Source organism: Micromys minutus, assembly GCF_963924665.1.
Source record: "Micromys minutus genome assembly, chromosome: 3".
NCBI lineage: Eukaryota > Metazoa > Chordata > Mammalia > Rodentia > Muridae > Micromys > Micromys minutus.
Window position 1 is genome coordinate 1905502 of NC_137972.1, and position 15512 is coordinate 1921013.

Here is a 15512-nt window from a genome sequence, read left to right on the forward strand (position 1 = left end):
CTGAGTAATGAGGGGAACTTAGCGCCTGCATTATGCAGAGAATTAGAGATGGCGTGTGGAGTTGCCCTCAGAAGCAGACTGTAGGAACAAAGCGGCCATATGTGCTTGTGGGGAAGTCGCCTCTAAGTGTGTAAATACCATAAAGTACGGTAAACTGGCCGGTTGTTTGGCAGTATGGCTACTCATTTGGTTGGTTGGCTAACTGGCTGGCTGACTGGTTGGTCAGTTGGTTAGTTAGCTGATTGGTTGGTCAGTTGGTTGGTTAGTTGATTGGTTGGTCAGTTGGTTGGCTGGCTGGTTTATTCATTTATTCTGATACTAGATTTTAATATGTAGTTTAAGTTGGCTGATAATTCACTAGGCAATTCAGTTTGGCCTGAAACTCAACAACCTTAACAACTTCTTCCTTAACCTCCAGAGTGATCTCACACTCAGCAAAAAAAAAAAAAAAAAAAGTTCTTGAATATATGCTGCTTGGCCAAGTGTATGCCAACAGTAAACTGGGGAAAGAAAAGGTACCCACAATTGGAAACATGAAAATTAATTCTCTCTTGGTGGGTAGCCAAGCAGGTAAATTTTATTTCACAAGAGACAAAAATGATACAAAAAATATACACCTACATACACTGTGTCAAAACTTACATCACAGCTTAATAATTACAACTTGTTGGACACCATGTGTGAAGAACAAAATCAAACTCTACACAGTGTTTTAACTTATGAAGCAGGAAATACTCAAGGTTTTAATAGCACCATCCAGTGTAATCTAAAAAATGCCTAAACTTTTTAATGAAAAGTAAATATTAAACTTGTTTGTTTGAGTGGGATAAAACCACTGAGATTCTGTCCTTTAAATCTTTTAATTTAAACAATAGCAAAAGAATGTAATTTAATTCTAAAATTAAACGAGGCTAGCTAGCCACTACAGAATAAAATTCTAAGTCCATATTTAAGAAGAGAAAAAGAAAGGCTTTTTATTAATGACTGATCTGTAAGTTCAAAGCAGACAGACAAACAGGAAGGTGGGAGGAATGGGCTGGCCCAGGAGGGATACCCTCTGTACAGGAGCAAAAACATGTTCAGATTTCACTTGTGTCAAGCTGGAATCTTTAATGAACTGAGATCCAAGTGAGATAAAATAAAAGCAACATGTTTCTCTTAAGTTTCTTGAGAACTCCCCGTCTCTATTAGAGCGAGCTAGAAGTTGGATTTCAACACTGAGTCAACCAAGTTCTTCCCTTGGAAAAATTTTCCCCAATGTTACTTGGGAAAAGAAAAGTTTTTGAAGTGGGGTTAGTAGTAGAAATTACTTTACCTCGAGTGTTGATGGGCCCTGTACTAGCTGGACTGAGGCGTGAAGAGAAACTCTGCAAAAAGCAATTGAACACAGTGTCTCCTCATGGGAGAAGTCAGGACAGCCTAGTCCTGTCTCTGTCAGTAAATATGGTACACTGTTCCAAGCGCAACTTTCCTTCCTGCCGCACTGGCCCTCCTCTGTACAGAGCTCTCTGACTGTGACCACTATCCCACTACAGAAACAAGGCTGATTTTGTTATAAACCATTTTGATGTAAGTCAAATCCTGCTTGCTAAGCTACAATTAAAACTCCAGTTTTTTCTTTGTCCTCTGAACTCTCAAGAAGAAAGGAGAATCCTCCCTACATTTACTTCCTTTCTCTGAGTTTATCTCCTTTTTATATGGGATTTCAGTGAGAAACCACAAATTTATATTCAAGTAACTACAGAACTTATACCTAAGCCACAAAAATACCCAACAGAGAAAGGAAACTTCAGACCAATTTCCCTTATGAATATTGATACAAAAATACTCAATAAAATTCTTGCAGACCAAATCCAAGAACACATCAAAAAGATCATCCATCACTATCAAGTAGACTTAATCCCAGAAATGCAGGGATGGTTCAATATATGAAAATCCATAAATTCAATCCACTATGTAAACAAACTCAAAGGGGGGGGGCACATGATCATCCCATTAGATGCTGAGAAAACATTAGACAATATTCAACATGCCTTCATGTTAAAAGTCTTGGAAAGATCAGGAATTCAAGGCCCATAGCTAAACATAGTAAAAGCAATATATATCAAACCAGTAGTCAAAATCAAACTAAATAGAGAGAAACTTGAAGCAGTCCCACTAAAATCAGGGACTAAACAAGGCTGTCCATTCTTTCCCTACCTATTCAGTATAGTAATTGAAGTCCTAGCCAGAACAATTATACAACAAAAGAAGGTCAAAGGGATAGAAATTGGAAAGAAAGAAGTCAAAATACCACTATTTGCAGATGTTATGATAGTATATCTAAGTGAGCCCAAAAACTCCACTAGAGAAATGCTACAGTTGATAAACGACTTTAGCAAAGTGGCTGGATATAAAATTAACTCAAACAAATCAGTAGCCTTCTTCTACTCAAAGGATAAGCAGGCTGAAAAAAGAAATTAGAGAATCCACACCCTTCACAATAGTCCCAAATAATATAAAATACCTTGGTGTGACTCTAACCAAGCAGGTGAAAGATCTGTATGACAAGAATTTCAAGTCTCTGAGAAAGAAATTAAAGATCTGAGAAGATGAAAAGCTCTCCCATGTTCCTGGATTGGCAGGATTAATATAGTAAAAATGGCCATCTTGCCAAAAGCAATCTACAGATTCAATGTAATCCCTATCAAAATTCCAACTCAATTCTTCATAGAGTGAGAAAGAGCAATTTGCAAATTCATGTGTAACAACAACAACAACAACAACAACAACAACAAAACCCAGGATAGTGAAAACTATTCTCAACAATAAAAGAACTTCTGGGGTAATCACCATCCCTTACCTCAAGCTATTATTACTGGTATTGGTACAGAGATGGGCAGGTAGATAGATCAAGGGAAAAGAATTGAGGATCCAGAAATGAACCCACACACCTATGGTCACTTGATCTTTGACAAAGGAGCTAAAACCATTCAGTGGGAAAAAGTTAGCATTTTCAACAAATGGTGCTGGTCCAACTGGCAGTCAGCATGTAGAAAAATGTAAATTGATCCATTTTAATCACCCTGTACAAAGCTCATGTCCAAGTGGATCAAGGACCTCCACATAAAACCAGATGTACTCAAACTAAGAGAAGAGAAAGTGGGGAAGAGCTTAAAACACATAGGCACAGGGGAAGATTTCCTGAATATAACAACAATGGCTTATGCTCTAAAATCAAGAATCAACAAATGGGACCTCTTGAAATTGCAAAGCTTCTGTAAGGCAAAGGACACTGTCAATAGGACAAAACAGTAACCAACAGAATGGGAAAAGATCAATCCTACATCTGATAGAGGGTTACTATCTAATATATACAAAGAACGCAAGAAGGTAGACTCCAGAGAATCAAATAACCCTATTAAAAAATGGGAGACAGAGCCAGACAAAGAATTAACAACTGAAGAATATCGAATGACTGAGAAGTACCTAAATAAATGTTCAACATCCTTAGAATCATCAGAATGGCTAAGATAAAAAACTAAGGTGACAGCAGATGTTGATGAGGATGTGAAGAAAGAGTAAAACACTCCTCCACGGTTGGTGGGGTGTAAGCTGTACAACCACTTGTGCAATGTAAACTGATCCAACCACTTTGGAAATCAGTCTGGCAGTTCCTTAGAAAATTGGACACAGTACTACCAGAGGACCCAGCTATACTACTCCTGGGTATTTTCCTAAAAGATGCTCCAACATGTAACAAAAATACATGCCCCACTATGTTCATAGCAGCCTTATTTATAATAGCCAGAGCTGGGAAGAACCCAGATGTCTTTCAACAGAGGACTGGATACAGAAAATGTGGTACATTTACACAATGAAGTATTACTTGGCTATTAAAAACAATGACTACATGAAATCTTTAGGCAAATAGATGGAACTACAAAATATCCTGAGTGAGGTAACCCAATCACAAAAAAAAAAAAAAAAAACACTCATGGTATGTACTCACTGATAAGTGGATATTAGTCCAAAAGCTTGAAATATCCAAGATACAATTCACAGAACACATGAAGCTCAAGAAGTAGGAAGACCAAAGTGTGGATGTTTCAGTCCTTCTTAGAAGAGGGAACAAAATATTCACAGGAGGAAATACAGGGACAAAAAATGGAGCAGAGACTGAAGGAAAGGTCATCCTGAGACTGTCCCACCTGGGGATCCATCCCGTAACTGCCTCCAAACCCAGACAATATTGCTGATGCCAAGAGGTGCATGCTGACAGGAGCCTGATACAGCTGTCTCCTGAGAGGGTCTGCCAGAGCCTGACAAATACAGAGGCGGATGCTCACAGCCAACCACTGAACTGAGAACAAGGTTCCCAATGGAGGAGTTAGAGAAAGGAGTAAAGGAGCTGAAGGAGTTTACAACCCCGTAAGAACAACAATACCCACCAACCAGAGCTCCCAGGGACTAAACCACCATCTAAGGCTACACATGGACAGACCCATGGCTCCAGCTACACATGTAGCAGAGGATGGCCTTATTGGGCATCAATGGGAGGAAAAGCCCTTGGTCTTGCCAAGGCTCAATGTCCCAGTTTAGGAAAATATCAGGGAAGGGAGGCAGGAGGGAGTGTGTAGGTGGGTGAACATCCTCAAGAGAAGCAAGGAGAGGGAGGATGGAGGAGAAACCAGGAAAGGCAATAGCATTTGAAATGTAAACACAATATATCCAACCAATAAAAAAAAATGTTGATAATTTACCCGATGTTTCTCTAATGCAACAGGATACTTCATTGGTTACCTCAGAATCATGTGCACTGCAAAATTTAACTAGCTAACACCAAGAATTGACATTTCTATGACCTAACATTTATGAGTGACAGAGAATTCAAACATAGCTCCGAATTAGCAACTAACCTATGAAATAAAAACCATGAGACATTTTAAAAAAATGTCATCTCACCTAAGCAGCAGCATGCTTACACAGGGACACCCCTGCCCGCCCAAAAAAACCTAGTCAACAGCATAGAACAAAGACTGCTAACCCAGAATTCATACTGCATCCCTGAAACCACTCTATGATTCTTTGAGGAAAGGGAGTTGCAAAGATATTAAGGGCCAGAGGGGGTGAAAGACACCAAGGAAACTGTTATTTCACAGAACAGTGCAGAAGTGTAAACAGGGAGACTGCCAGCATGCTCAAGACCTGCTCAAGTGCTGGCTAGAGAAAATCCCAGCACAAAGGAGAGGTGGACATATGATCCCATTACCCGAGAAGCAGTTGGCATTTGATGGCTGCTGGGAGACAAAGCCTGAGATTCTTTAACTACGGAAGCCTTGTGGGCTGACCTCAGACCATAGCAGGTCTAACCCCAAGACAGCAAGCAGACTCAATGGGAAAAGAAGGGCCAAAAGGTAACCTTAAAGTCAAATGGGAAGAAACAAGAGAGCATTAAAGGATATTGGTGAGACTGTCTCGGAGGGGCAGAGCAGGCTGCCACAAGGACCAACACGTCAGTCTAACTCTCAAAGGAGCATAAATGTGGCAGGCCACACAGCCTGGCTACACTCGTGTTTCTACAGCACCTGAGGGTCACCGGTACATAGGAGCTGCTTCTCCTCAATGGACTCAACTCCCTTGAGCTGCAGGAGTCAGTAAGGAGAGGCACATGAACAAGCCACACAGGGGACCACGGGAATGAGTTTAGGCTGTCTGAATAGAAACTCATTATCTAGGATATGACAAATTCAACATCACTCTGTAGGACATTTGATTAATTCCCAGTTCTTCTGAGTAAATTACAACGGAGCACACCGGAACTTTTAGGTCCTCTTAGATGTTGAACCATGTCAACGGCAGACAAGCAGACACATGAGTAGCTCAGCCATTTGCTGAGAATATTACAGAAATGCATATGATTTCAATCTCACTACCAGTGTTAGAATAATACCAACATGTCTGTTGAAAAAGGAAGCTGTGGGGCTGGAGAGACGGCTCAGTAGTTAAGAGCACTAGTTGCTCTTACAGAGGTCCTGGGTTCAATTCCCAGCTTCCATGTGACGGTTCACAGAAATCTGTAACTCCAATGTTAGGAGATCTATGACTAACTTTTAGTAAATTCCACACCAATTTTACCATATATCACGGCTATGATGTTACTATAATCTGTTACTACTTAAATATATACAAATCTATTTAGCCAATTTTAAAAATAAAAAAATAGGTTTTTAAATTTTATTTAACACCTTAAGATTTTCCTATAAAAATGCAGACAGCACATGACAGGTGAAGATAAATATGGTAATTATATAATCTTGTACACTAGACTTCACCTGCTGATAATCTCAAGTATTTTCAGAGTCTCAAAAATATAATAGTTAGCATAGCTTTGTAACCAATCACCATTTCCTCCTCTCAGTTGATTATTCACTAAAATAAAGTTTGGGGTTTGGAGCTTAACTATCCCACAAAGGCTTGTATGCTAAAATCTTGGTGTCATATGACTTGACCTTCTGAAAATGACAGATTATGGTGGTTCTAACCTCTTGGTATTTGGGGGAACAGTAGCAACTTGGAGGCAGTACCCAGTTGGAAGAAGTAAGTCCCTGGGAACATGTCATTTCTTTTAACCCCCCGGGGCTGCTGTAGGGCAGACATGTCTGTTGTACAGGGTTCATCTACTATCTAGCTTTATCTTGGGTGCAAAGCAAGGTGTCAAGAACCAGAACCCCGAGCCTTCTTCCCAGAGGGCTGAACCCCCCATTCCCCAGAGGATGTGTTGAACCACCATCTGTGGCAGTGAAGAAGGCTGACACACACAGAAATGCACACAAGGCCTGGGACCTGTGAATGGTTCCACGTGCCTGAGGCAAGCTTTCCCTCGCCCTGGGGTTTGCGTCGTCAGCAAACCTCCTGAGCCTACCTTGTACTCATCCACTATAATGCTCAGCGCCTCGTGCCCAGCCTTCCTCATGTCTTCCAATTCTTGTTTATGCTTTTCCTGAAAGGGAAGAAAGAAATCCAATCTATACTTTTTTCTTTACGTTTGTTCCACAATAGCAATAAACTGATGACTCCTCTATATGCCTTGTGGTGTCTGAACATTAAGTCTATAGGTGACATCAAGACCTAGGTTTGTTGGCTTGTTCTGTTTGTGGTTAAGAAAGCAGTCTGGCTAAAGCATGATCAACCTTAAAGGCAAGGAGGCTTTTGTGAGGCAGATCTCTGTGAGTTTGAAGCCAGTCAGGTCTACACAGTGAATGGCAGGCAAATCAAGACTGAATAATGAGACTCATTGTCACTAAGGTACAAAATAAATGGTAGTATCTGAGTGTTGTTCCTCAATAAACAGGTTTGTTTTCTGCATAAAGCTCAATGATACATGGACTCTTATGTCTTCCATTATCTTTTCTGAAGAGTATAAGACACTGTGATCATGCGTAGCAACCCTGAAACACCTACCTTTTAAAGTTCATTTGTGGCTAAAAATACTGCAATGCAAGTAAGTGCCGGGCATCTGGATGGAGTCAGAGCCACAGTGCAGCATTGTGCTGCACTCAGCACTTCAGCCCAAATCCCACAGTCAGGTAGCCACTCTGTTTCCAAGGCAGATGCAATGGAGATTCAAAGAAAAAGCTACTGAATAAATATACATGCAAATGAAGAGCTGTTCCAGCTGCAGCAGCATTTACATATCTACTGGAGTGATTCAGGGAAGGCTCACTCTTCAACACCCAAGCTATAAACTACTTTTCAGTCCACACTCCTATACTTTGCCACTGCCAGTCCTACTAAAACTCCTATGAATCCCTTCTAATTAATCCAGGCAGAGCCAGACACCCTTAGCCACACAGATGGTGCAGAGCCATCCTTTGACTGACAGGTTGGTAAGGAATAAGAAAACAAACTGTGTGCCAATCACACATGACATTCTACCTAAGATAATGTAACAGATTATCTTGCCTTCCAAATTCTTTTGCAAGATTCAGTCTAGAATTAGCCCCACTTTACTGATGTCATCTGATTGAAGCAATTTCCCGATTTCAGGCTTTACCAGCACCATCTCTGAAGCCACAGGTCAAAACAACTAATCAACCCAGCTGGAGAGGGCAGTGCTTATAGCTTCAGACAACCCAAAAGTAAAGGATCACAGCAAGAGACCTAAACAAAAGCAGCAGGGTAGATAGAGCCCAGGGCTCTGAGGAGGCTGGCCTACTATGGTCTGTGGGACTACTCAGGCTGGCCTACTATGGTCTGTGGGACTACCCAGGCTGGCCTACTATGGTCTATGGGACTACCCAAGCTGGCCTACTATGGTCTTGGGACTACCCAGGTTGGCCTACTATGGTCTTGGGACTAACCCAGGCTGGGCTACTGTAAACCATAGCATGGGATGCCCATGTTGTCACACATGTGCTACTTGTCCAAGCAAAGAGATATGATGCCCCACTACCTACATGCTTCTCACTAGTTGTGATACAAGACAGCTCGCTCAGGGTCTTTGTTTTCACACAGGTCTCTCCCTGCAGCCTAAGGTGAGCTAGAACTCACTATGTAGTCTACCAGACCAGTTTTAAGCTCACAGCAAGCCTACCTTTGCCTGGCAAGTGCTGGAATTCAGGCTTGAGCCACCGTACCCAGCTTCCTTCTGACAAATCTGGCTGAGCCCAAAGGGCTCCATACTCCTTGCAGAGAATGTAGGCAAAGGCAGTAAGGTGTTTGGCACTTCTGGTTTTTGATACACTTAGCATTGAGTTAAACATGGAGTAGAACACCTGGGAATCTTCCCATTGTCTTGAAATCTCATTGTTTTAAGAGGAATGTCAAATGTCGAGCAATGGCGGATATGAGAGTCAGGCTACAAGTGATTGTAAGAGAGAAGCAAAGCTGTCACAGCTCTTAAGAATGTGACCTTAGGAAGACTGCTAAGGCAACAAAAATCTCCCAGGATTCATCTGACCAAACGGCCTTGTCTACTAATGGCTACCACCACACACTGCATATATTATATCAGCAAGCTTAGAGGGGTCTTGCTGAGTCCTGCTGACCAAAAGGAAGAAAATAAAGCAGATTCCTCCAAAACTCTAACAAATAAAAGACAATGTTGTACAGCTGAACAGCTCTGCTCACAGCACAGAAGTGGCTCATTTTCTCCACGCCAGCTTACAAAGGACTTCACTTAGACATGGTAACCTCACAGCCATGTCTAAACCACAGTGAACAGCAGTTAGTACTTTAACAAGTGAGGGATGCAGGTAAAGCATCCACTCCCATGGAGTTCATCCAAGAGGCCGTTGGATGGTGCCTCTGTCTCCTTCCTGAAGCACAGAGGCTGGTCTGCTCACCTGCAGGCCAGATCTGAGGTATGAACAGATCCACCCCATGAGGACCAGGCAGCCTGTGAAGGCCCTGGGCATCGAGTTATCACCATTTCTGGTGCTAACCTTGGGAAGACATGCTTAGAGCTAATTTAAGCCAAACAGGAAAAATGGAGATGAAAAACAAGAAAAGAAGAAAATATAGTAGGAAAATGAGGGGAGAAATGAAGGGGGAGGGGAGGGAGAAGAGGAGGTGAACCTGAAGGGGAAGGAGTTCAACAGCCACCACCATCCAGGGAGAGCTGCACCCTGTGCTGAAGAGTGACGTCCCGTCCTTCCTACTGAGCATCAGAGGGTAGTGTTTAGCCAACCAACAGCGGAGCAATAACTCCCAGGCAGTGAAGGGTGGCTCAATGGTAAATGTCGGTTGTAGAAGCCTAAGTGCCCATTACAACCTGGTTGTGCTGGAGTGGTTGGTCCCACAGTCCTAAGCTGGGGCTTGCTGGACAATCAGCCTCAAAAATCAAAACAAAGTGTGATTTAGGAAAACATTACACATCAAGCTCTTCCCTATACATGCATATACATACATGTGCACGTATACACATGTGCACGCATATATACATACATACATGTGCATGCATATATACATACACACATATGCACATATACATACATATACACACATACACACCTAAAACAGCATTCTAATCATCAAGGATGCAAACTTCTCTCTAATGCTGTAATGTGTATGGCTGCTCCAGGGACTAATACATTCAGAAAGCCTGCTGTGCTTTAATCCCAGTGACAGAAGCATCTCAGGACAATTTGTCCAAATAGTAACACTGTTCAATGTGAAAAAGCTGAGCAAGAAACATTACTTAATGCCTTGGTTTCTGCCCACAATGTCATCATCTGACCTCATGGATTTCAGTACTCCAAAATCCCATCACTGACGTCCATAGGGATCTGAAGTGACCACACCTCCAAAGATACGGTTCAAGTTACCACTCCTGTGTGTGCCACTGCAACTATGCCTGGATAATGGTCAGATGTGATGCTGAGATCCTTGCAAGGGAAAGGGGAGGAGCTTAAGGCAGCAACGCCAGACTCAAAGGACGTGAAGAGAAGTAGGAGGTGTTGACACTGTGGCTACGCAATCAATACACAGCACCACCCTCACAAGGAGCCTTCAGCAAGACAGAGGGGGGGCTTCAGAATGACAGCATGGGCGGGGGCTGGGAGAATGTGACCTGTGGACCCGGTGCCTCTCTGAAGAAGTCTGTGTTGGAAAACAGACATTTCCATAAGGCAAACTAAGAGATCTGAAGGAGCAAAGATCACAGTGGAAAAAGCCACATTTTAAGCGGGCTCCTGAGCTCCACCTAATGTGTGGCCATGGGTCCCTGCATCTGTTTCCATCAGCTGCTGGAGGGAGCCTCTCTGACAGCCCTTGTGCCAGGCTCCTGTCTATCGGTAGAGCAGAGCATCATCAGGAGTCATTTACGTTACCTTTTTTTGTTTTGCCAGGCATGTGTGGTTCTATCCTAGGTCTCTGAGCCATCTGGCCTCTGGTTTCTGCCCTCCAGGCAGTGTCAGGGGTGGGGTCCCTCACATGACGTGGGTCTCAAGCTGGACCAGTCGCTGGTTGGCCACTCCTACAGTTTCTGTGCTACCTTTTCCCCAGCACATCTTGTAAGTAGGATGAATTGTACACTGGAGGTTTTCTGGCTGAGTTGGTGTCCCAATCCCTCCACTGGAGTCTAGCCTGATTATAGGAGACAGCTCTTTCAGTACCCCATTGCTAGCACCCTAACAGATTCTCAGGAGTTTCCTCTGTACTGTTTCTAGCGTGGCCCTGAATAGCCCCCCACCCCGGATTTCAGTTGTCCTGCCCAGCACTCTTGCTCTCTTATCCTCCCTGACCTGATCCCTCCTGTCTTAGTCCTAACCCCAGGCCCAAAGCACTGGCAGTAATCCAGTTCCTCCTCCCAGGGAAATCCAGGAGCCCCCCGGCCCCCAGTTTACATAGCCTCTCTGGGTCTGGGGATTGAAAGGGTCAAGGACACCAACAAGAATCAACTATCAGTGAGCATGGGTCTAGCCTCTCCTGAATATATGTTATAGCTGTGCGTGTGTGTGCGTGTGTGTGTGTGTGCGTGTGTCCTAACAGAGGGAGCAGGGGTAGGAGGGTGGATTCTGACTCTTTTGCCTGCTTTGAGAACCTTTTCTGCTGAGTTGCTTCTTCCAGGTTTAATGTGAGGTGGGGCCTTATTGCAACTTGGTATGCCATGTTTGCTTGATATCCCTGGGAGAGCTGCCCTTTTCTGAAGGGAACAGAGGAGTGGAGGGGGGAAGAGGGAGGAGAAACTGTGATTAGGATGTAGTATATGAGAGAATAAATTGATTTAGAACAGCCGTAAAATACTAGTGTACATGTGAATGCTAACAGTGGCTCTGGGAAGGCACAGAGAGCAATGAGTCAAAGGTGACTTCTGCCAGAGCCACAGGCATTTTGCCATCTACTACTAAGCAGAAATTAGAATTTACAAGTGATGTGTCTGCATATACATACAGACATACATACCACATGCATACACTACATACATTATATATGTATAGATACAGGGTGTAGGCATAGGTAATGCATATTTATGAAGATATGTCTGAGCAAAGGCTTGTTAACATAGCCTACTTTCCCCTTGCTGTTTTTAGTGAAATGCAAGAAGAAAGAGGAAACTGGAAGTAAGTCACTGCACACCACACAATACAAGGAAGTGGTGTGCAGAGTCAGCAACAAGCACAGGAGAGCGTCTCCAGCACCCTGCAAGCTACTGTACACAGTGCTCCTGAGTATAGGCAGCAAGGAGAACAATGGCCAAAAGAGGAGAAACACAAGTTCAGAGCCAGCTTGAGTAGAGCCAAAGACTCTGGGTTCAATCCCTAGCACTAAGAGCAATGACTTAATCAACTGACCAATCAAAAAGGAAAAGTGGAAAAAGAATCTGCCGATGCTGTTTTCTTAGACTGTGACTGCAGTTTGTAATTACCTTGTTGAGATCTTACAGGCAGAACTGAATCCCAAAGTCATCACAGCAGTAACAATGTCTAATACACACAGATTCAGAGCAAGGTGCACGTGACTCCCTCTCAGTCAGTAAGATGCTCTTCCTGCTGCTGGACACACTAGGGACGGGCACCTAGGCGCTCATGTACTTATGAGAAAGGAGGAACATTGAGTGTGTGTGCACATATTTACAAAAACATGGTGGACTTACATAGAACTAAAGACTGTGAGAGGATATGCAGAAGCAGGTCTCATGGGCAGCACACTGGGAGGAGAGCACGCAGCTGATGTCATGGGAAGACCGCATGGCACAGAGCCCTTTGAACTCTGAACTTCATGAGTCTGGTTTCAGTGCAAAGCCTGAGGACTACATTAGAAACCACACTCAATTCTCCAATGAGAGGATGGTGGCGCCAAGGCTGGGATAAAGGAAGGGGACAGCACGAGGGGGAAGCAGCCATACCAGCTCCTCTGGACCAGGGCCGGGAAGGGAAAATTGAACAAGAATGGAGTAGTGAGTAAGGATAGAGTGAGAAGCTCGTGGGCTGAAGAGCTGAAGTACAACCTAAGAGCTGCTGCTGTGAAGGCAGCGTGTGCAAGACTTGACACGCTCTTACTAGCTTTTCTGATCATCTCCCTTTTGCTTTTGATGAGAAATGGAAACTCATAAATCAAAGAGATTTCATTAATCTGTCACAGAAGGAAGATCACAATCCTAATAGCATTTGATACCAAATACCCGTAAGCATACTACATGTGTAAAGAATCTATGCTTTCAGACGAGGGAAGAAAATATCCATTAAATGGGGAGCAAGTATAACCAAGAAAATATCTTCTCTATTGGTGGTGGCCAGAGACAGTGTTCCTACTAAGAAGTATTTACTGAAGTTCAACCATGTTCCAAAGAAACGAGAGGGTTAAGTGCATCTGCTGTCTCTCCTCTCCTCTCTCTCTCTCTCTCTCTCTCTCTCTCTCTCTCTCTCTCTCTCTCACACACACACACACACACACACACACACACATACACACAATTTCTATTAAGAATAATCAAAAACAGTTAACAAATAGCTTTTGAATTCCAAAAGCTTTGTTCAAGATCATAAAACAGATACATTTTCTGAGTAAAAATTGAGACAAACACTCTGGACAGGGGCTTGTTCTCACTAAAACTAGTCACGAGAGCAGCCCTTCCCTTGCCTGAGGAGCTGAGTGTGTCTGTCCTCACAAGCGAACATGCTCCCTGTTGGACACTCCACATCTGCTTTACTTACACTTCTGTCAGTGTGCTGACTGCACCACAGCTTAGCCGTGCACTGTGTACTGTCATAACACGCAGGCCTAGTTACCACGACTGCAGACAGAGGAATCTTTCCAGAAATAGACTAATTTGTTGTGACTATCATCGGCCATAATGTCCTGGGCTTCAGAAGAGGGGGAAGAGGGTTCGTATTTCAAGAGTTCTGGCTTTTTCACTGTTTAAAAGATTCATGGTAAAAAACTACAGCAGCACCACCACTTCCAGAGAGCCCAGCACTCCAGATTCTCTGGCCTCCAGGAACGTTAGCCCAGCCCGACTCTTCTCCTTGTATGAACCTGTCAGGACAGCTGTGCTGGCTGCAGAAAACGCCGTCCTGGGTATTCATCCTGAGACCACAGACAGCTCAGAAACCACAGGCCTGGAGTTGAAGACAGTTCTCTGTCTTTGGGGTCAGGATGTAGTTTGGCCTGTAGCTCATCACTTTTTATATGGTGGAAGTTAAACAAAATTAAGGAAAAAATCCATATTTAACTAACTTGTCTCAGAATTATTTCCTGATCATTTAAACAAATGCAGAAGAATCTAGATTAACTATCTTTAAAAATGCATTTAATTCAACATCTAATTGAAAATAATTTCTGATCCAAAAGCAAAAGCTTCATTTCAGAGGAATCCAAAAGAACAGGCTCACTTGGTATTTCGCTTACTCAAGAAGCCAAGCTCACCTTCTCAGAAGACACCTTCCCATAACAACCAGATTCAGTTTGTTTTTCTTTTGGTGAAGGCTGAAAACCAGCCATGAGCACTCCTATACCTGGAGATGTGGGCACCCATGTCCCACTGGAAAGAAGTGAGTCCCAGGAGAGCAACAGTCTGAGTGCTGTCCCACCCTGCGAGTGTTCCCGTCTGAGCAGCTGGAGTGACAAACTCACACTGTCCACAGACACTAAGTCTGACAGTCCCTTCACCACTAATTATTCATTATGAGTCTCCCATGTAAATTCAAAGTGTGACAAGGAGATATGGAAGCAAGGACACAAAGCTGAGCACGTGGCAGCCTGATGTGGTGACACTCACCTGTAAGGCGCTGGGTCTCTCTGGCTGTCAGGTCAGCCAGGTACTGCCTCAGAAAGAGAAAAAGAGAGCACAACGCACCGAAGTCCACAGAGAAGGTTGTTTGTTTGTTTGTTTGTTTGAATACTGAGAGCAATACAGCCACGGAGAGCAGTCTAGTTACAAAGAGCACCTTCGGGGTTAGGCTGGTTGTCCACATATCCGCCAGTGACACGAAGCGAAATTTAGTGGTAATGAGGTTCACTCCACAGTGCTATAAGCTAGTACTCTAAATGAAAAGTCAACCAGGGACAAAGGCTGCAAAGTCCAATCCACACACCTCCCTGTAGTGATGCTTCCATTACACGTCTTGGTCCTGGAAGCCCCATACAAGCGGCTTGTACATAACAGGCAGCCGATTCCCACGGCAGCTCATGAACTGTGACTTCAGGCTTAGTGGGAAGTAATTCCCCTCAACATCATCACTGAGATCTGAGAGTTATCTCAGCAACCTCTATTCAAAAGCTGCAACTACATAAGGTACTTTTATTTTAAACATCTATTTCCAGTCAAATATTCTATTACTGAGCAATTTAAAATGAAAGCTAAAAGGGTACTTATTCTTAGTTTGTAAAATAAAACTGAAAAGGCAACCAATGAGTTAGAGAAGGACACAAAAATAGTCTTCCCTGGGAAGGACACACCAACTGGTGAGCCAAGCGCAAGTGGCCAGGCTTAAAAACATACATACCAGTAACACTGCAGAGCCTTAACAAATTTTATTTGTATATCTAGGAACACACACACAGACACACACACAGACACACACACACAC

General features: G+C 43.3%; 1 protein-coding gene across 2 annotated transcripts in view; it reads right to left on the minus strand.

Annotated features, from left to right (window-relative positions):
• CCDC91 (coiled-coil domain containing 91) overlaps positions 1-15512 on the minus strand; it is a 140723-nt gene that overhangs the window by 54083 nt on the left and 71128 nt on the right. For both annotated transcript variants that reach the window (XM_080914761.1, XM_080914762.1), the window contains one exon: positions 6905-6982. In XM_080914761.1, coding sequence (XP_080770887.1) covers positions 6905-6982 — 78 coding nt within the window. The remainder of the gene's footprint in view (positions 1-6904; positions 6983-15512) is intronic.